At 38.2% G+C, this 22828-nt stretch overlaps 1 protein-coding gene across 2 annotated transcripts in view; it reads right to left on the minus strand.

Annotated features, from left to right (window-relative positions):
- The window catches only part of Smc6 (structural maintenance of chromosomes 6), a 62210-nt gene that overhangs the window by 23544 nt on the left and 15838 nt on the right, over positions 1-22828 (minus strand). The window contains exons 5-18 of one of the 2 annotated variants that reach the window (XM_041639403.1): positions 22466-22602; positions 20989-21050; positions 19077-19157; positions 18243-18344; positions 16151-16270; positions 15955-16053; positions 10868-11014; positions 10400-10488; positions 10065-10229; positions 8670-8848; positions 7629-7833; positions 4729-4843; positions 4260-4420; positions 1713-1848 (exon numbers count right to left, since the gene is read on the minus strand). In XM_041639403.1, the coding sequence (XP_041495337.1) occupies positions 1713-1848; positions 4260-4420; positions 4729-4843; positions 7629-7833; positions 8670-8848; positions 10065-10229; positions 10400-10488; positions 10868-11014; positions 15955-16053; positions 16151-16270; positions 18243-18344; positions 19077-19157; positions 20989-21050; positions 22466-22602 (1798 nt within the window). The remainder of the gene's footprint in view (positions 1-1712; positions 1849-4259; positions 4421-4728; positions 4844-7628; positions 7834-8669; positions 8849-10064; positions 10230-10399; positions 10489-10867; positions 11015-15954; positions 16054-16150; positions 16271-18242; positions 18345-19076; positions 19158-20988; positions 21051-22465; positions 22603-22828) is intronic. The other variant, XM_041639404.1, reaches the window with a different exon arrangement.

Below are 22828 nucleotides of genomic sequence, written 5' to 3' on the forward strand. Positions count from 1 at the left end.
TGGACTCTAGCGTCCAAACACCTAGAAGGAGTCGCCCCCAGAGACCACCTCACATACCACAGCCGATGCAAAAGCATGAGGATTTTATTAATTCTGTCATGACAGGGTCCCTCAGCATTCGGGAAGCCGAGAGACCTCGAATAGTGGGTATAGTCTACTTTTAAAGGGGCCACAGAAGCAAGGGGGGTTGTTCTTTGACTATTGTGATTGGCTTATTCGAAAGGGCTATTACCAATAATTGACTGGAAAGCTGTTGCCAGATCAGATGAAGTAAGAGGTCATTTTGACCCCGTTTCCCAGGGGACAGAACCAAAACATACGTATATGGGTAATTGTTCAGGAACTGAGTACATGCGTGCAAGTGTAGCTGTTAGGTCCTTGGTTCCCAGGGGAGGAGGGGGAGCACTATGGCACAGAGGCTGAGAGAATTCAGAATTGTCAAAAATGGCTTCAGGATTGTCTTAAAGTCTTACAGTTGAACAAATGCTTTTGTCATATGATAGGGCATCTCTTGGGTATATTCCCAAGAGTGGTATTGCTGGATCCTGGGGTAGGTTGATCCTGAATTTCCTAAGAAACCGCCACACTGATTTCCAAAGTGGTTGCACAAGTTTACATTCCTACCAGCAATGGATGAGTGTTCCCCTTACTCCACACATCCTCTCCAGCAAAGGCTATAGCCATACTAATGAATATCTTGCACATCACCATAGAACCTTCATCTGGCGATGGATGAAGCTAGAGACAGAGACCCACATTGGAGCACTGGACTGAGCTCCCAAGGTCCAAATGAGGAGCAGAAGGAAGGAAGACATGAGCAAGGAAGTCAGAACCGCGAGGGGTGCGCCCACCCACTGAGATGGTGGGGCTGATCTAACAGGAGCTCACCAAAGCAAGCTGGACTGGGACTGATGGAGCATGTGATCAAACCGGACTCTCTGCACATGGCGGCGGACAAGGAGGGCTGACTGAGAAGCCAAGAACAATGGCACTGGGTTTTGATTCTACTACATATACTGGCTTTGCGGGAGCCTAGTCTGTTTGGATGGTCACCTTCCTAGACCTGGATGGAGAGGGGAGGACCATGGACTTCCCACAGGGCAGGGAACCCTGACTGCTCTTTGAACTGGAGAGGGAAAGGGAGGGGGAGGAGGGAAGGGGAGGGAAATGGGAGGAGGTGGAAATTTTTAAGTAAAAATAAATAAAAAATGTGAAAAAAAATAAAATTAAATAAAGAAATATTCTTTCTTTATTCCAAAAAAAAAAAAAAAAAGAAAAGAAAAGAAAAAGAAAATGCTCCGACCAGTCTGTAGTATAATTTCCTGATTGGTCACTAATATAAAAGGACCCAGATCACCATTGGCTGGATGTTCTAAGAAAGCAGGCTGAGAAAAGTCATGAGGAGAAAGACAGTAAGCATACTCCTCTGTGGCTTCTGCATCAGCTCTTGCTCCTGTTTTTGCCTTGTGTTCCTGCCCTTCAATGATGGACTGTGATGTGGAACTTTAAGCTCGAAACAAAACCATTCCTCCCCAATTTGTTTTTGGTCATGGTCTTTTACCACAGCAATAGAAACCCTAATTAATACAACCCGTAAAAGAAAGTTATGCCTAAGAATACAAAGGGGATTGAGGCCAAAATATTTAAGAAAATGAATGACAAAATTATACAATTAACTTTGAAAATCAAAGGCTATTATTTGGTTTTGTTACCTTTATTTCTTTATAATGTAGCTGGCACCTTTTAAGGAGTTCTTCATTTCTTTTAATATCCTTCTCAAGGGCAGACAAATGGTGCTGAAGATTTATTATGTGGGCCTTTTTATTTTCAATCTCAGTCTCCAAATGACTTGAAAGAAAAAAGAAAAAAATAAACTCTTTTATTAGATACCTTGCTCTTTTACAACAAGGAAGTTTATTTGTAATAACTTAGTTACAAAACCCTATTCCATCAAACCAGTTATATAACCCTATCAATTATTTTATGAAGCTACTAAGTTATTAGTGAAAACTAGCAGAAATGTCAAAAGATCATCTAAACATACGTTTTACTTGATTAACAAAGATTAGATACAAATTCTATTCTTCAGGAATTATGCATGAAGGTAGGTGAAGGCAGAAACAGGACAAAGATTCAATCCCTCAAAAAGAAGACAAGCAGACTATATGCAACATTAAATATGAACAGGACAAGATCCTTTATGTCCTCACAACTACAGGAATGCAAATGTTGTTCTGGACACATGTTTTACCAGCTAGGTCAGCTGGGTAGAGCACAGGAGCACAAATGCACAAACACACAGGTGGTGGTGACAAGACTGAACAGAATAGTTAACAACTCATGTTTAAGAAAAACAAATGGTAAGAATATGTAGGGAGTGGAGGGAAAAGAGGACACAGAAATGGAAAACAAGAAAGGCAGAAGCCACAACCATGAAAGGTCTCTTTGCAACAATGGAGCTATAGTTTCAGTGTTCTGCTTTACTAGTTTACACAAGATAAAGAAAATCTGTTACCTAATAAGACATACTAAACACGAGCTAAGTATACAAGTTGCTTGTGTGAGATGAATGTACTCCAACCAAATAGTGATCATCAGTCTCTAATTCCGCACTGCACTTTGCTGGTTTCCACAGTACCAATCACATATAAACTACCCACCACTCCTTAGCACATTTGGCAAGCACTAAGTAGTTGTTGTTTGAAGGAACAAGTGAAAGCATGAACTCTGGAGGCTACTTCAGCACTGCCTATCAGTTTCATCATGCAGTTCAACAACACACAGGCCCTAGGAACCTACTCACACATCATGTGTGCTTTCCTCACGGGACTGCTTTGGGATGAAACACTAAACCAAGGGCCACAACATTCACCTGGTGGTTTTTTTTTCTCCTCAACCTTTTCCTACACTAATCAAGAAATTTTATTTAAAATTACCAAAACCTTATAATAACTTCATGTTACTTTAATAATCACATGAAAACTAGTTAGCTTCTGAAAACGAGAAACTTCAACAAAGCCCTCATTTCCTTACATTGCAAGTCACTTAGAACTTAGAATCCTTTGACTTTGGCTCAGTTTTTTCAGACGCCCTTCCTTTCCCTCTCCTTCCTTTCTTTTGTGGAGCTGGAGGGTGAATCTGAGACCTCGCACATGGTAGCCAGAACTCACAAGTAGCAAGGACAGCACTAGCACTAGATCTTTATCTTAAGCCAATTTACTATAAACATATACTAAATCATTAACTAAGGCCTAACCTATCACTTCGCCAAAGAAAATTAGTTTTGTTGGGAATTCAAGATATCAATGATACCAAAATTTTTTTTGCAAACCTCTCTAATAATTAAGGACATGACATGACTCTTTTAACTTCTCAATTGCTTGTTTCGTTTTTCTATTTGGACACTGCGTTTCTCTGTGTAGCTCTGGCTGTCCTAGAACTCGCTCTGTAGACCTGGCTGGCCTCAAACTCGGAGATCCATCTGCTTCTGCCTCCTCCCATCAATTCCTTGACTAACGTGCACTCCCACCTCCCCCTCCTGATTTAACTTTTCAACTCACTCTGTACCAGCCTTATTTTCCTAGGCCTATGTTTTTGCTTTTGGTTTTTCGAGACAGGGTTTCTCTGTAGATTTAGAGCCTGTCCTGGAACTAGCTCTTGAAGACCAAGCTAGCCTTGAACTCAGAGAGGTCTGCCTGCCTCTGATTCCCAGGTGTGATTAAAGGCATGCACCACCACCACTCAGCTCCTAGGCCTATGTTTTAGCTGTGTCAACTGATCTTTCTTGTTTTCTCAAACAATGTCTATATATGAGACAAATAAGGAAGGTTATGTCTGAATGTAGCTCAGCACACTGAACTCTTGCTTAAAAAAAAAAAAATCACTGTGACTCAACAGTGAGCAGCAATACAGCTCCATTTCTTCCACATGGACTGCTTCAAATCTCTAATCCATTCTTTCACAGGTGTGAACTAGTCTTTCCAGTACACGTGCTCCCCAAGGAAGCACTAGTCCCCACTCTGTACAGTGTCCTTACAGCTTATGGACAGGAGGCACTGTGTGTATATCAGCTGTTGAGGATATTCTGTGTATTTGGTACTCAATATTACTGTCAAAATATATGCTAAATTCCACATCAAGTGAAATAAACTTTTAAGACCAAACACAATACTTCCCTGAGAGAATTTCTATGGGAAGGCTGTTAAAGACAACAGAATCCAAAGGAGCATAGTGGGAAAATAAAGCTAACTTAATCAAACCTTATTTCAGAATCCACATCTCTGCTTAGAAACTTGGGCCTTGTGTTTTCAGATGAATAATAACGACCTGCAAACACTTGATCACCGTCAGCAGTGAAAGCTTCTCTACAATTTTTAGGTGGCTTTTGGGACTGCATGACTGCACGAGCTACAGAATTATTCTAGAATAGAAAAGAAAGTAATTTTAAAAACACTGTCAACATATTTCTCATGGATATACTTCAAAATTTTATCTACTGGTAAGAATATTTAAGTATTTTTATTTAAACATGGAAATAATTCTCAAAATAATAATGTATTTCTGAAATACTTTACAAATACCCCAAAGTAACAAGTCTCTTGGGGAACAAACAACTGCACAAACAACCAACTCTATATTATCCTATAGATTTTCCCATGTGATGATGGAACAACAGAAACATATCTACGAAAAAGTTCAGTTATGAAGATTTTGACTCATTTGCCTTACTTTGATCAGCAGCACTGTCTCTATGCTCCGCATGTCAATCAAACTATTTGCAACAACAGCATTGTCTATTTCTAACGCTGTCAGAACAGTTGGAAACTCCGGATGGTAAGCAGCTCTAGAAAACAAAGGGGGAGGGCAACTTAACAAACTTTAAACAGAAAAAAAAAAAAGAGCAAAATCGTGCAATTTAATGGGTAAGTAGACTATTGTGAGAGAATATGAAATATCTGTTAATAATTTGAAGACATGTCTGTAAGAGATTTATTTATTTACTGAACAAGTACACTAAAACAGTGTGTGAAGACACTGCTCTAAGCACCTAAAAAATACAAGCTCATGTAATGTCCTAACAACCACTATAACATATCCTCTCTATTTTTTGTGATAAGGATGCTTCAGAGAGCTTAGTAAGTTCCCTAACATCCTAAGGATACTTAAGTGGCAGGCTAGAATTTAAAGTTGGAAATACTGATTTAAACCCAGACACACAACCATCATGCTCAAAATTGATAATAGCAGTTGTAATTTATTTTATAACTGTACACAAACATAAAAGTTAGATAATAAAAACACATTTTAAATAGTTGAATAACTATTTCACTGAATAAATGGAACTGGAGATGGCTCAGCAATGCTTAATATCTGCAAGGATGAGGACATGAGTTCAAATCCTCCACATCCATATAAAAAGCTGGACACAGCTGCAAGCCCATTACTGAGTCAAGCAGATCCCAAACTCACTCACCAAAAATCATTTCATAAACAAATAAAATGCATCTTAAGTATCTGATACAGTTGATGTTCTAATAGTTGTTCTTACATATGCACAAGTCCTCTTCAGTACATTTAAGACAGCTAGAAATTATTAAACCTACTCCCATCATATCAAAAAGGCTCTTATCAATAGCCAGCCAACAATAAAAATACTACAATTTAGATCTTTCCACTACTTCAACAACTTTGCACTTTAGCACATTAGACTTGATGCCAGCTAACAACACACTTACTTTGCCGTCACCCACATCTGTTTTATTAAACTATAATTTCTATAATTTCACAATCTTATACAAACTTTTTCTCAGGCTCTGCCTGTTAAGCGTGAATATTTTACAAAGCCAGCTACATTTTCTCCCAGGCTCCACTTTCTACGAAATAATTTCTCAGCAGTACCCTCAACTGCTTCTCTCCTCCTTGTCACACCTGCACGTTCAAAAACTTAACTACTTTAGTCTTAATAAAGACAGTCTTACTGACAACTATAAAGCCGCATTATTAACAAAAACCACTGCAGCTACCACAGTTGTATATTTTAAGTGGAGTATCAGTCAACTTCCTCAGTGATTTGCAGGAGTTGGTTTAGACTTTTCAACGGCATAATTTCCGAGCCTCCTACAACTCCAGTACAATGCCCTCATTCTCAGCACGTGAACTGTATTATCCGCTGCCCCCCACAAAAATTAGCAGTATACTGCACAAACTTAGTTTACCTTCATACCCTTCCACAGTATACTGTAAGTCAGAGCTGCTATATATTGCTATCTCTGGAAACACATTGGTTGGAAAACACCAGGTCAGCCAGGCAGTGATAAGCATTCCTGGTCACCTGGCCCCATGGCAAATCACAAAGCAGTCCACACAACTGTTCGGGACTAAACAGGGAGCTGGAGAGGTGGCTCAGTGCTCAAGTGCTTGCTGTTTTTACAGAGGACTCCAGCACTGACATCAAATGGCTCACAACTGTCTTTAACTACAGCTCCAGGGAATCAAATGTCCCTTTTTAGCTCGGTGGGACCTGTACTCATCTGTATAAACCTCAAGACGTCCTACCCCATTAGTTAAAAATGAAATAAACCCTTCATTAAAACAAACAATACAACAGGCACAAGGAGGCATTCTCCCTCACACAGCTTTGTAAAACAGCTTCCAACTTCCCTATCTGGAACCCATCAGGCAAGCAGGCCACCAGTTCAGGTGTGTTTCTGTCCTTAGACAAATTCATTAATTAAAGGACTAGTTATTTACCATGTTCCCAATCTCACTAACACATGACTTAATGTTGTGGAATATTAGTTTGGGAAGTGTTACATTTGTTTATGCTGTGGAACACTGGTTTTTAATGATGGAAAGAAGTATTGCATTCTTTTATGTTGCATTTGTTTAACTCTGTGAAGCTGTGTTACTCTGCCTGTCTAAAACACCTGATTGGTCTAATAAAGAACTAAACTGTCAATAGCAAGGCAAGAGAAAAGATAGGAGGCGCTCCCAACAGAGAGAATAAGTAGAAGGAGAAGAAGGCTCGGAAAGCAAGAGGAGGAGCAAGAACAAGGAGAAGAGGACAGAGAGGGATCAGTCACCTGGCCACACAGCCAGCCATGGAGTAAGAGTGAGAGCAAGATCTACAGAAGTAAGAGAAAGGTAAAAGCACAGAGGCAAAAGACAGACTGGATAATTTAAGAAAAGTTGGCCAAGGTAAGACCAGGCATTTATAAGTAATATTAAGACTCCATATAATTTACTTAGAAGCTCCCAAAAGAGTAAAGTTAAAAAAAAAAAAAGACCAACCACAACAACTTAATGACCCCCTCATTTGAATTACACCTATATCTTATGATATAAATTTAACTAATGCTTAGAAAGAAACAAAGGCAACTATATGTTGGCATCCAAATTTACTCAAAAATAAATCAGGTAGCATTAGACTTACAAAACAAACAGAGATAAGGATTTATGAAAGTGAAGATAGCAAGGAATCAAAATTCAATCTTGGAACTCAATACATTTATTTTCTTTCACCTTTACTGTCCCTATGAGAGGAAAATAGCTCTTTAAGCATCCTATGAAATACCTTTTTAATCGTGTACACAATTAGGCAAAACCAGAGACAGTATTTATCTGATTACCTGAGTCTCACATCATATACCTCATTCCGAAATTCAGAAACAATTATCTGAGGCCGAGAGGTCCCTGGCGGATAAAATTTTTTCATCAATGACTGAAGTACTCTCTCATCAGCATGATTATGGCAACAATACGCTTGCAAAAGTCCTTTCAAGCAAGATTCAATGGCCAATGCAAGTTCTGGATCCCGCAGATGAATGCAAGCACCTAAAAGTGATCCCCCCCCACACACATTAAAAAAAATTATAGGATTCATAAATATTTAAGTCATATAGTCCTACACAGAGATCACTACCTAGAAGAACGTGACAAAAGTTTCTGAAACCCTAAGTAGAAATAAATGAAAACACATTAGCATGGACTTTGAAACTAGGAGAGGACTGGAGATCAGATTGTTTAAATGAAGTAACAAATGAGAAGGAAGACATTTATAGGAAGCACATGAATCTGAGAGGAATGCTGCTTTTGTTTTGTCTCTTACGTATTCATGGCAACAGGTTGGCTAACTGATTAATATTCTTTCCCTAAATTTTCTTTCCCTTCTCAGTTTTAGTTCTTAAAAAAAAGGGGGGGCAGGGGGCTGGAGAGATGGCTCAGAGGTTAAGAGCATTGCCGGCTCTTCCAAAGGTCCTGAGTTCAATTCCCAGCAACCACATGGTGGCTCACAACCATCTGTAATGGTGTCTGGTGCCCTCTTCTGGCCTGCAGGCATACACACAGACAGAATACTGTACACATAATAAATAAATATTTTTTTTTTTAAAAAAAAAAGGAAGGTAGGCATTTAAAGTGATTTTCTCGCTATGTTTAAAAAACATGAGCCAAAAGTGGTAGCACATGCCTGTGGTCCCAGCACTCAGGAGACACAGGAAGATCAGGCTTAAGAACTCAAGATGACATACATCAGACTATCTGTCCCACACCACCACCCAAACCCTTTAGTTTAATCAAAGTTAATACATAACCAGATAGCTTATTAAACAGAATACTTCTTATAACTAAGAACTCAAGTTAATGACAATATCAAGAACAATGACAAATACCTAAAGGGCCGATAGGCTTATGAGTGAATTGTCTCCGCCTGTATGCATCATCTATTGCCTCCAGCAGAGCTGGAACATGAGGACCAAATCTTTTCAGTCGATCAGTCTTACTATCTTTCAGTTCTTTTAATTGTCTCTGATTATAGGTCAGTGTATGCCTCACATCTAAATCTTCTCTCCTAAAATATAAAAGCAGAAAAAGGAAATATATTATGTACTAAGTTATACAAAAATACTAGGGTTTTGTCCATATTTCCATGTTAATCAATAACCTTACTACATGAAAAATGTGGGTTCATTTTATTTACAAATTGAATTACCAGACAAAAGCCGCCAGCAGACCTCAAAACTCACATTAAAGGTGCTGCAATAGCAATGGAACAAGCACCTCACAAACTGTTAAAACATGAGTAAAGTCTTAGAAAAAGAATTGGAATACATCTCTATCAGCAGTTCGGGTGTGGTGCTGCAGTCTTTAATCCCAGCACTCAGAGGCATTATGTAGTGTGTAGGGTCTTTTAGATACATAGAGATTATTTTTAGTATAGATAGTATAATCTTCAGCCTCTTTGAAGAGCTGTAGAAAATGGCCTTTAATCTAACCTAGAATTCTGTGCCATCGAGACACAATTACTCCTGGCAACACCACTCTACTCCCGAGAGAATGTTGAGCACCAAAGACACTCCACTGGGAGCTTGTCTTCTTGGCAGAACTGGCCTTTGGGTTAAGAAAAACGCATACATCAACTACTGACTAAGATATGAAACAGGATTGTCTTATCTTGCCAAGACAGGGTAGGATAATTCTAAGAAAGTTCCTTACATTTGATAATAGTATGTCAGTTATGTTAGGCCTTAGCCAAAGTTGGTTGACTCAACATTGCAAACGAGATTTTGGGTGATTGCCCAGGTAGTCTGTTGTCTCTGTCATTTGTTGCACATTTTGGATAGCTCTCATTTGTTAAGTAATATTTACTCCCTAGCAAAACTTTTGTTCTCAATATTGTTTGTTATATTTATCATTTGTTATTATTGTTTATAGTTATATTTGGTTTAGTTCTGTCTTATTTAGACAAAAGGGGGAGATGTAGGGTTAAGACAGCCCCGTTTAGGGGGTGGGGTTTGCCTCGGGCAAATGCCTGCCAATAAATGGGCATGCAGAGAGGCGGCTTGGCCCTTTTTTCCTCACGCTGGAACTTCGGTTCTGTAAGTTTATCATTAAAGTGGTAAATATTCTTTGATATTCGCATTGCATTTATTTTGCACGGATACAGTAGTGAGATCTGACTCAAACAAACCAAGTCAAAAGGATCTTTACTGCTATCACAAAAAGAGCTGTTTTCTCTAATACATCACAACTACACAATATTCAGGAAGTGGAAGGTGTGAACTTACTTAATCCGGACATGTTCTTGTTTGTCCTTTTCTATAACTTGTTCGAACTGTGCAGCCTCCTGATTGACGGAACTTTCCTGGTCTTGCAAGGCCTGTACTTTTTCTTTCAACCAACAGATTCTTCGTTGCCTTTCCAAGCGCTCTGGTTCCAAAGACTGATCAGTGCTAAGGAGAGTAATAAAACAAAAGTAGGAAATGGGCTAAATGCAACCTAACATTTAACAGTAGAAGTCACTGTAGCGAATTTTCATTAACATCAATACAGAAAATGCACCACTCACGATGCCTAATCATTACAGAGAGGCGACTGTGGAAATACCAGGCTACTGTACTACCTTTTCTTTAGCTCCTCAATTCTTTTACAAAGCTGTTCATCATCTTTCTTTAATGCTTTATATTCATTTAGGGAACGGTTATACAAAACCTGACCAAAAAAAAAAAAAACAAATTAGTTAACATGTAGAAATACATAAACATTCCATCGAAAGACACCCAAGATCACTTGAAACAACATTTGGTTTGGTTATTTTTTGAGGCAAGGTTTTTCTGGGTAGCCCTGGCTGTCCTAGAACTCACTCTGCAGACCAGGGTAACTTCAAATTCACCAAGATCTGCTTGCCTCTGCCTCCCAAATGCTGGGATTAGAGGCGTGCGCCACCACTCCCCGGCTGAAACAACATTTTTTTTAATGAGGGAATAAAACATGTTTACTTTGATCCAGATGGAAAAACACTATTTTTTAAAAAATAGCAGACAAGGAAAAGCTAAGACAGCAGTCATTGCGTTTAGAAGACTTCTCCCACCTCGGCATCATTAAAGGCTCTCGTCCTCGCGATGACGTCTGTTTTCAAAGCCATGCATTCCGGAGCTCGGGCATTTGTCTCTTCACTAATTTTTTCTAGTTTATCTTGAATATCTTTGTACTTTCTTTCTGCATCATTAAGTCTGACCTTTAAGTAAAATAAAATAAAATACTCTAATTATTTTCTTTCAATAACAAGAAAAACATAAAAAAATATGGACCAATCACAGTCCAATAAAATTAATTTTACTCAACAGGTAGGGCACCCACTGTCAATCCTGACAACAAAAGTTCAACCTGAGAACCAATATGCTGAAGAGAACTAACTCTCTTAAGCTGTCCTATGACCTCTTGGCATGACCCAAGGCATCTCTGGATGCCATAGCTTACATGCATGTGCACATATGTGCACACACACACAAATAAATAAATGAGATGAAGCCTTTAAAGTTAAAAGTTAGGCAATCAGTTACATAAAATACAAAAATATAACTCAATTTGGACTCATTTAATTATCCAATAGATGCTATCCTGAGTATACAAAGAAAGTGTCTTTAAATGAAAAAGATTTAAGAAAGATACAACATAACAAAATATACACAAGCCAAATATCATGTAGCATATATCATATCTATACTTATAAAAACACAGAAAAAGAAACTGTAGGTATGCCAGGCAAAGTCAGGATGGTTCAAGGAGAAGCATTTATGCTAGCAACAGGAAGGGTGTTAATTAAAATGCACCTGGATATAAGTTGAGGTCAAAGCTTTAGGGAAGGACACCAGAGCATGTGCAGAGTTATCAGTATCTACTCCAGAAGTTAAAAATAACGGAAGTTCAACTGAGAACATAATGAAGTGAAATGAGATGATCGGTAGAAAAGCTATATATTCCATAATCCATAGCTTATAACTCAATCCTCTAAAGTAAAGATAATGTACAAATCAAATCTACATCTTGGTATCTGATTATCCTCAAACTTGTTGAAGGCAAGGTGACAGGAAATTTATAGGAAAAGTTTGAATAATAAAACAAATATAAAGTCTTATGGGACCAAAATGAGAATTAGAAGGACAGGAGGAAGGGAGGTGCCATTTAAATCAGAAGCTAGCAAAATTCCTCTATAAAGAATCCAACACAGGCCTGTCTCTGTGGGCCATGTGTTAGCATCACACTCTCAGCTCTGACCTTGGAGCTGAACAAAAGACACCTGGGTCCGGTGGCTCACACTTGTAATTCAGCACAAGACAATAAAACAAGAGGAATACAAAATTAGAGCTTGGTAGATGAAGAAGAGACTAGAGGAGGGAAAGGAAAAACAAGGCAAGCAACTAAGGATGATGGAGTAAAGAATGGTTTCCTTTTTTTGTTCTTCTTTTGTTTGTTTTTCAAGACAGGGTTTCTCTGTGGAGTCCTGGCTGTCCTGGGATTCACTCTGTAGACCAAGCTGGCACTGAACTCAGAGATCCACCTGCCTCTATCTCCCAAGTACTGGGCTTAAAGGCATGAGCCACCATTGTCTGGCTAAAAAAATGTTATCAAGTTAACAAAAATTCAAAGTTTGTATGATATACTCTTTTGTCAGAAACCTTCTATTCAAAAGTCAGTCTACAAACAATAATAAAGTCATGTTAAAAGTGCTGCATAAAAAAAATAGTAGGAAGGCAGGGCAGAGACAGGTAGATCTCTGTCAGTTCAAAGCCAGCCTGGTCTACAGAGCAAGTTCTAGGACAGGCTACAAACTACAGAGCTACACCGAGAAACCCTGTCTTGAAAAAAAACAAACAAACAAAAAAAAATAAGGGTAAAAGGTTAGGAAGGGGAATGGACAGATGGCTCAGCAGTTTAAAAACACCTGCTGCTGCTGGGCGGTGGTGGCGCACGCCTTCAATCCCAGCACTCGGGAGGCAGAGGCAGGCGGATCTCTGGGAGTTCGAGGCCAGCCTGGTCTACAAGAGCTAGTTCCAGGAAAGGCTCCAAAGCTACAGAGAAACCTTGTCTCGAAAAACCAAAAAAAAAAAAAAAAAAAAAAAACACCTGCTGCTCTTACAGAGGGTTCAGGTTCAATTCCCTGAAGTCACAAGGCAGCTCAAAACCATCTGTAACTTCAGTTCAAGGGGCTCCAACAACTTCTTCAGGCCTCTATGGGCACCAAGCACACAAGTAGGAAAAACACCCATACAAATAAATTTTAAAAGATAAATGGTAGGAAGGATATAACTATCACTATAAGATGGTCCTTACCCTCCAAAAGTTTATACTTTTACTACAGAAATACCAAATGCTTACACAAAAGAAAGTCCTATAGCTTTCTTCACAACTACTAGCTTTTGAAAAGAGATGAGCATCTATTACTCAAATGAGGTTTCATTATTAGACTAGGAAGTATTTCTCAAGGAAAGTACTTAACTTTTTCTACAACAATCTGAGAAGACAATCTGAGAAGTAAGGCAAAGAGGATAAAAATATTTCAAGAAAAATTTTTAGGCTACTATGTCAGAAACAAAATTTGAGGTGAGAATGGTGGCAAGGGTTGAACTTCCACTTATTACCTGAAGAGGGAGTGAGAACCCTTGCCTAGAGATGGCAAAGCAAATACACCATTCACGGCTACTATCTTTCCATAGGTGGATCAACAATAGAACCCTTAAAGTAAAGGCATCTGTTGCTTTGAAGACAGGCAAGAAGCAGTAAGCTGGGGAAGATTACATCCTTAAATTTCAACCACGCTTGGGCAGAAATTCCTTAAGCAAAGGAGAATAAAATACTAAGACGTAAGCAATCTACAATGACAGAATAGGATAAATAAGGGCCAGACACAAACCATAATGACACACAGAGTAGGGTGTAGAAGAGCCAGACATAAGTAATCCAAAACGACAGAGTAGGACGAGGAAGGCCATCTTATAAAGCACTACTTCTTAAGTTGAACTGTACCCCATGTGGTAACATGTAATAGAATGTGAGTCCAAAAAATTAATGCTTTAATAGTAAAATGCTCCCAAATGAACAAAATGAAAGAAAAATCAAATGCATAATGAACTTAAGGTGTTTCTGGCAGTACTTGCCCATGCTGTATCACACACCTTCACTGCAGGCTTGGTTCTCAACACAATATGAGCACTTTGCACTATATACACCATTATGTCACGTAAACACCCACACTGTCTAAATTATACCTCGGCTCAGGTCTGGGAGTTTTGTTATAAACTGAAGTATTGTTATTGTATACATAAAGTTAGAGTAACATAATGGCTTAATTAAGGAGAACAAGAACATTAATATTTTCTTTCCATCATTCTGTAGCTTATATCAAATTATTGTATCTCTAGATTATTACTGTGTTAAGGTGCTTACTTTTAAAAACTGCTCTGAGTTTCTGACTCCAGTTTCATTAAAAAAAAAAAACCAAAAAACAAACAACAAACCACCAAAACATTGCTTAAGGCAGGCATGTGGCACACACTTTTAATCTCAGCACTCGGGAGGCAGAAACAGAAGGATTTCTGAGTTAGTTCAAGGGCAGCCTAGTCTACAGAGAGAATTTCAGGACACCCAGGGGTACACAGAGAAACCTCATTTCCCAAAACAAAACACTGCTTAAAAAATTCCTTGAGATTAGAACAGTATTTCCAACAAATTTCTAAAATGAGCCTTCTAAAAAGCTTTCTGCTACTTTGTACTCATCCTGTACTTTGTACTGTGTGTTTTTATATAAAGTGGCACTCTCAGCACTGATGACTATAAACCTAGGACACCAACTCTGAAAAAAACACTAAAAATGTATGAAGCACAGTATCAAATACAGAGCTAAAGATTTAATTACTTAGGTTAAAAAAAAAACACCCATCTTATTATACAAATTTGCGCTAGTCTTTAAGGTAAAATTTTATGTTCACCGAAGAATTATGTTAAATTCTTTTCCCAGGCAGTGGTAGCACCTGCCTTTAACCCCAGCATTCAAGAGGCAGAGACAGGATGATCTCTGCGTTCAAGGCCAGCTTGGTCTAGTTCCAGGATAGCCATGGCTACACAGAAAAACCCTGTCCCAAAAAAACAAACAAAAATTCCTTTATGATTTAGTATCAGTAAATGTTTGATTTACAAACGTATCTTACGTACCTACACACAGGTGATAAAGGGTTGGGAGTGGAGAAGTTGTAAGAAGCTCTACCTATAAAGATCAAAAGAGCTACGAGTTCCTGGTGTCAGAGGTCCTTCTGTCTATGTGTTGCTTTTATTGGTTAATGAATAAAGAAACTGTCTTGGGTCTGCACATAGCAGAATAGAGCTAGGCGGGGAAAACTAAACTGAACGCTGGGAGAAAGAAGGCAGAGTCAGGGATATGCCACGTAGCCGTAGGAACAGACGAGCCGGAACCTTGACAGTAAGCCACGTGGCAATACACAGATTAATAGAAATGGGTTAAATTAAGATTTAAGAGCTAGCCAATAAGAAGCTAGAGCTAATAGGCCAAGCAGTAATTTAATGAATAGTTTTTGTGTGGTTATTTTGGGGCTGAGTAGCCAGGAACAAACAAGCGGCCTTCCTACAAGTTCCACTTAGGCATGACAGTGCAGGAAGCCCTATGTGCAGTTCCACAGTCGGTTAGTATACTAAAATCACTGACCTACGCTTGAACAACCCTAAGAAGTTCTCTAACAAACTCTACAAATAGGAAATCTAGATTCTGGATCATACATCATAGCACCCTGAAGTTTCTCTGGACACTGTTCTCACTTCTAGTGTCTTCAGTTCACTAATGCTTCACTTTAGTGTGAATCTACAGACAGTTACTTCAGTATCTCTCTTTCTTTCAAGTGTTTTATGTTTCAACTCCTTTACAAAATCCTACTGTCCACATGCACAAGAAGTCAGCAGTCAGCAGTCAAGGCTCAGACAGAATTATAGACAAATACAGGTCTGTTTCAAAAACGCTGCAGCTGCTATATATAATCTTTGGAAAATTACAAAACTGGTTCAAGTTTAACAGACTTACATACAGATAATACACAGTTTGTAGATCAAAACCAGCACCAGTAGTCTCATGACCTAACTGATTATATCCTTGTAAGAACCTCTAAGTACCTGCTGTTCTTCCATTTTCCTATCAAGTTTGGCAGCACGCTCTTCACCAATTTTGATATTATCTCGAATAGCATTTAATTGTTTTTCAATTTCATTGACCTGAAATGCAATCATATACAAAATTATAAAAAAAGTTATGAATTACAAAAAGTTATGAATTTACATATGAAAATAGATGAAAAAAAGTGAAAATTACCACTGCCCAAGCCATTTCATGTTTCAAATACTCTAAGTTAGTCTTCATTGTACTTAAGCCGGCAATATTTTGAAAACGTTCCTCTTTCTCCAAACACTGGCGCTTTAGTTCAGTAAGTCGCTTAAAAGAAAAAGATTATTTTTATAAACATCAGAAGGAAATATTCTGTAAATATGTTATTTAAGACAAGGCCTAAACTGGTACCACACAAATACTTATTTAAAAAATGACATCATTAATGTAAAAATAAAGACTTTAGTCTTTTGGTACACTTGTGCTAAGTATAATAATTTTGCTAAGTGCTGCACTATAAAAATGATCAACTATTATGAGCAAAGCATTACAAGTTCACTATCACACAAGTCCTCAAGCTTCCTTTTCATTTCCTGCTTAATTCCCTATCTAAATATCCCTAACTCTTAATTCTTCTCTAAAGGCTAGACAAGCCTAATTTTCCAGATAAACATAACAAGTACTCAAAAGATACTAGAAAGAGAAAAAATGTATTCCCCCAATCAAACAAGTCCTAATTTTCTTTTAATAACGAATGAAACAAATACAAAATATGTCATGAGAACAGGGTATTAAGTGGGTTCCAGAGTGCATGTTCTTTACACCTACGTGGACGGTCCCCGTCATTCACGTTTTCTATATTCAATCAAGCCTCAATACTGTAATCTTACTCTGATTCCCTTTCCAATCCAATTTACCTTCCTTAGCTAAGATTATTTCAATCTACTTCGAAATCCTTCCAAACTTACTTTCCCTGCCTCCTGATTTCTTCACTAGAGCTCCCTGCCTTTGCCTTCAGAGGTTATCAAAGCCAGCACTCAACAATTTTCAGCATTTTAAAGTAGCTATCAGCAGGGACTGCTGCAAAAGAAAGGAGGTGGCCTGGTTATCTAAAAGGTCATCTCTATCCCCTAGCTGTCTTGGACTCTATAATCTCATTTCTCCTTTCTCACCAAGTTTCATGAAAACTATCTGTATTTACTCTATTTTCTAACTCTACAGATCTGGCTCCTGTTTTTCTCCCTACTGAAACATGACCTGCCATAAACATCTGTGAAGACTCTGCAACTTAAAATAGTGAGAAGTCCTGTCAATTTCTACAGCTCTCAGCCATAACCACTTCTCAAATCTCTCTTGCTTTGTCTTATATGGCTTCCTCTCATAGTTCAGACTTGGGTCTGCCTTTCCTGCTCTCCTAGTGATCTAAATAAAATATATTATGTATTTGGATTCAAAAATGTTATCAAGATCAGATTTTACTCCGATGTTTCTAATTTATATAACCAACTTTCTACTTGGTAATCCCATTAGATAACATAAAAGCAACTCAAAATTCTATTTAAAACAGACTGATACAGGGCACGACTGGTAGAAATTATTTAAAAATTCAAAGATTCCAACAATTTGTCCTAGTGGCCAAAATGTTAAGGTACGGTCTGACAGCAGCTAACAAGCCACTGGATGCCTAAAGAAGGCCACTATCCCGCTGGTGTGATCAGCTACCTACTACAGAGTCATACCAGGTTTATCATCAGCTTGTGGCTTGTACTCAACAAAATAAATATTATGTAACATTTCCAAACTACTTCTAGTGAGAATCAGTGATGCCTTGTACAACCAATTAGTTACACAAGAAGGGATATGAAAGGTAAGATACGGCCTTATCTTCTAGTTTAAAACTGTCTAAAAGCCGGGCGGTGGTGGTGCACACCTTTAATCCCAGCACTCGGGAGGCAGAGGCAGGCGGATCTCTGTGAGTTCGAGACCAGCCTGGTCTACAAGAGCTAGCTCCAGGACAGGCTCCAAAAGCTACGGAGAAACCCTGTCTCGAAAAAACCAAAAAAAAAAAAAAAAAAAAAAACTGTCTAAAAGATGAAAAAAGACACACATATCCATTATTACAAAACAAAATTAATTCCCTAATTATAAAAATTAAATGCCATATAATTTAGTGTGCTAAAAAAATGCCATTCGTTTTAGGAAGACATAGATTTATACACAGGAATATAATTTTGATACTTTTACTTTAAGTAATCTAGGAACTGAGCTCATATCAAAAAGATTTACGGTATTTACAAACCTCTTCTCCTTGATTTATCTGCTCCTTTGTTCTTTCTTTTGTTTCCATAATATATGAATAATCCTCCTTCATCTGTTCAAGTTGGGTTGCTTTCATGAAGAACTATATCAACAAAAAGAAAAGTACACTTAGGATTTTCTAGGCTTTTCTGTACAAAAAGGGGGACAACGATGGTCCCCCAAACTCTTAATTACATAAAAAGCATAAAAATGTAAGCACATATACATAAACACTGAGAACATACTTTATTTTACATTAAAATTACTGAACCTGTTACATCCACATCTACACAGTCAAGTGCAAAAGCTCCTAATACCTCATGAAAAAAAAATACCTTTAAGCATGAAAATAATACACCTTGGAAATTTTAAAAAGAATTCCTATATTTTCATACATTCTACTTTCAAAGTAAAAATGACATTACATTCCTATCTTTGATCTGAATGAATCTAAAATTTCTAGAATAGGAAGTATCAAAACACATTCAGAAGATTATACACTAAGTTTTAGTAGTAATCAAATAATTCTTTAGCTTTAAAGTTTTAAATGGTTTAAAATTTAGTGGCCAAATCATTCCACTGTATTTTCTTAAAGGTCATTTGAAAAAAATAATAATCTATTCTTTAAGAATGAAAAGTCAAATTAAAAATATAAAGATCTACCAAAAAGTTATAACTACATCTTACTTGGCAATGTTTAAATTTATTTTACAATATTACTTTAAGTGGGTGATTCTGAAGAGAAAAAAAATTCTTAGTACCCATTATCTGAGCCAGTTTCTATGTATCCGAAAGCATGACCTTAGTTAGGTTTGTATTTAGTTCATTCTCTTACTTTGTATTTGTCTCCCTCATTTTTAGACTGTAAGAACTGTTTGCTCATCTCTTGTGTTAAAACAGAAACTGGATTGTCGACCTGAAAGAATTTTTTTAAAAGGGCATTAGAAAATATTCCATTTTAATGCTTTAAACCAATTATACATTATAAAAGACCAGTGGTCAATCAAGAAAGCTAAGCTTTAGGCAAAGTTTATAGCACTAGGACTAAAATACTAAAAGCAATGTCATACATTTTTAACACAAAATAATGCTTCAAAATGGAACAATACCAAAATACATTGTCATTCAGCATTCTACTACAGAAGTTACAAGCTCAAGAAGCCTCCCATGTGCCTTTACTGGGTTTCTCAGGGGCTAGAGAAATGGCTCAGTGGGGAAAACACTTGCTATGCATGCATGAGAACTGAAGTTCAGACCCTCAGAACCCATGTAAAAAGTCAGTCAGCAAGGCCAGCCAACTTTAACCCTAGCATTTAGGAACCAGAGACAGGGAGAGCTGGCTAGCTAGTTGGAATTAGTAAGCTCTGGGTACAGTAAGAGAACCTAATTCAAAAAAGTGCTGAGCAACTGAAGATACCCATTGTCAACTCTGGCTTTCCACACAACACTTACACCCATATGTACATGCATACCCAACACACACGCAAGCACACAACAAAAAAAGAAAAAGTAGGCTTTTCACTTTCATATAGCTCTAATGATACCAACATCAAAGGATAATATAGGTAAATACACAGCATGTGAGTCAGCTTTCCTACATTCTTATCTGAACTCTGTCCTTCCCCTATTATGCAGCTTTTCAATACACAAAGAAAATTCAGTCCAGTTTCCAGTGATCAGATCAAGTAATCAGATCAGTGATCAGGCAAGTACTGTTTTTTCACAGCAGTGCTTTAAGATTTATCTTTCTAACTTTGTGAGGAGAATAGAAAATTCAATGGAACTATATCATTAAACATTTGGAGCATAAATCATTTTAAATAATAGCTTAAGCAGAAATATAATTGGCTACCAGAATATATAAGATGAAAAAGTCTTAAATACATACTCTGCTTTGAAAGATTCAGAGTACTTCCTTAATAACAACTATGGTACTAGCAACAAAGCAACTTATGATACTAAAAATAATACAGGTTAATTATACAGAACTAATTAAAAAATTGACACTTCTCATTTTTAACATTAAAAGTGACAACTGTTCAATTTTTAAGTAAAACAATGTTTTTAAAAACACCTTTCTTGGGGCTGGAGAGATGGCTCAGTGGTTAAGAGCACTGACTGCTCTTCCAGAGGTCCTGAGTTCAATTCCCAGCAACCACCTATAATGAGACCTGGCGCCCCCTTCTGGCATGCGGGCTGGCATGCGGGCATTCTGGCATGGAAGGCTGTACACATAATAAATAAATCAAAAAAAAAATTAAAAACACCTTTCTTCAAGTTAATGCTGGTGCTTTTTTATTGCTTTCAAAAATGCTTACAGTTCAGTGTGACGGTGCTCATCAGGACTGGGGGGGGGGGGGGGGACAGACAGGAAGATCTCAGTCTGATCTACAGAGCGAGTTGCAGGCCAGCCAGAGCTACACAGTGAGTCTGTATTTCAAAAGGAAAGAAGAGGAAGCAAGAAACACATTTGGCTGTGCTTCCCTAGACCTTAATTATATCTGACTTCTTGAAAATGAGATCTGCAAGTCCCTATACTGCACAGAAATTTTATACCATTATTAAAATATATTTTAACAAGATATTGACTATGCTAACAAAATCAATGCACTAAAAATGGAGCACATATATTCTTATCAATTTACCATGAAGCAACCTTATTTACTTATATGCCTGTCAAAGGCAAAAATCACACCAATAAAATAATAGTTTCATTAATTAATCTGAAAAAGAAATTTAGCAATTACCTGGATGTTAAAATGATCAAGAATTGCAATGAGCTCTTCCTTCTTAGTAGAAACCACGGTGCCTGTTTATAAAAACATAAAGACCAGACTCCTTGTGAAATACAGGGGAAAGGTACAGTATCTATAAAATGCAAATACTGAGCACATTTATCAAGCCAACAACATAAATACCAGTAAACACACGTAGTTTCAGTCATTATATCAAACAGAGTAGGAAAAAACCCACGTGCAGGAACAGTGCATGTGTCTTCCTGTGGGAACCAGACAGTACCTTCTCAATAACTGAACCTCCCCTTCATGCCCTTTCCTACCTTCTACTAGCTCTAAGCTGTAGAAGTCAAGGGGAAGAAAGGATACCTACAGTTAAAAACAAAATGACAGAGTCTACTTCAAATTACTTCTGTTATATAGCTATCCTCTTGTGTAGGGGAAGTAGACAAGATTGCCAGGCAAAAATCGGGATCTTAAGGGTGGGGGCGGGAGAGGGGTAAGGGGAGATGGGGAGAGAAAAGTGAGAAGGGTAGGATGGGGAGAACTTGGGGCAACGGGATGATTGGGATAAAGGAAGGTTGGATAGGGGAGCAGGGAAGCACATATCTTAATTAAGGGAGCCATCTTAGGGTAGGGAAGAGACTTGGACCTAGAGGGGCTTCCAGGTGCCCAAGGCGAGGTCCCCAGTTAGTTCCTGGGGCAGCTGAAGATAGGGAACCTGAAATGATCCTATCCTATAGCCATACTGATGAATATTTTGCATATCACCATAGAACCTTCATCTGGCGATGGATGGAGATAGAGACAGAGACCCACACTGGAGAACTGGACTGAGCTCCCAAAGTCCCAATGAGGAACAGAAGGAGGGAGAAGATGAGCAAGGAAGTCAGGACCACGAGGGGTGCACCCACCCAAGGAGACAGTGGAGCTGATCTATTGGGAGCTCACCAAGGCCAGCTGGACTGTGACTGAAAAAGCAGGGGATAAAACCGGACTCTCTGAATATGGCGGACAATGAGGGCTGCTGAGAAGCCAAGGACAATGGCACTGGGTTTTGATCCTACCTCATGTTCTGGCTGTGTGGGAGCCTAGCCAATTTGGATGTTCACCTTCCTAGACCAGGATGGGAGGGGGAGGACTTTGGACTTTCCACAGGGCAAGGAACCCTGACTGCTCTTCAGACTTGAGAGGGAGGGGGAGAGGAGTGGGGGGAGAGGGAGAGGAGTGGGGGGAGGAGTGGGAGGCTGGGAGGAGGCGGAAATTGTTTTTTTCTCAATAAAACAAAATGAAAGTTAAAAAAAAATTACTTCTGTTAAACATGATGTTGACTTTATGTCCTATAACAACTCAGTGTAACATACACAAATACTATATGCACTGAGTAACCAAGCAGGTTATTAATGAGGTTTCAAGAGACTAGAACGATATCACAGGAACAATCATAAGAACTTTTAACTATTTACTAATATTAAGGAAACCAACAAACCTTTTTCACTTTTTAGTTTGTAAGATCGACTTCCGTCCACACTAATGTGTTGCTGCACAACTATGGAGTCGCCATACACATTTGCCCTGAAGGCATCGTCACCTCTGTTCCTTAACGTTATTGAGATGTCTGCTGAGCTGAAACAATGAGGTTAACCTGAGTTATATGATGGCACAATGCAATATGTTAGATTATAGCAATTTTCAAGTCCCCTATGCAATCTGATTAACATGTTAGTTAAGGGTCATAGTCTATCACATAATGTTAAAGACACTGTGTCAGTGAGAAAACTAAAGCTGAGAGTAAAAGCAGGAAGTATTTCCTAATTCATATGAGCAAAATACTAATGCCTTGTCATACAAA

Source organism: Microtus oregoni, unplaced genomic scaffold, assembly GCF_018167655.1.
Source record: "Microtus oregoni isolate MIOR12 unplaced genomic scaffold, Mior012 000058F_ref0000040, whole genome shotgun sequence".
In the NCBI taxonomy this organism is placed as follows: Eukaryota; Metazoa; Chordata; class Mammalia; order Rodentia; family Cricetidae; genus Microtus; species Microtus oregoni.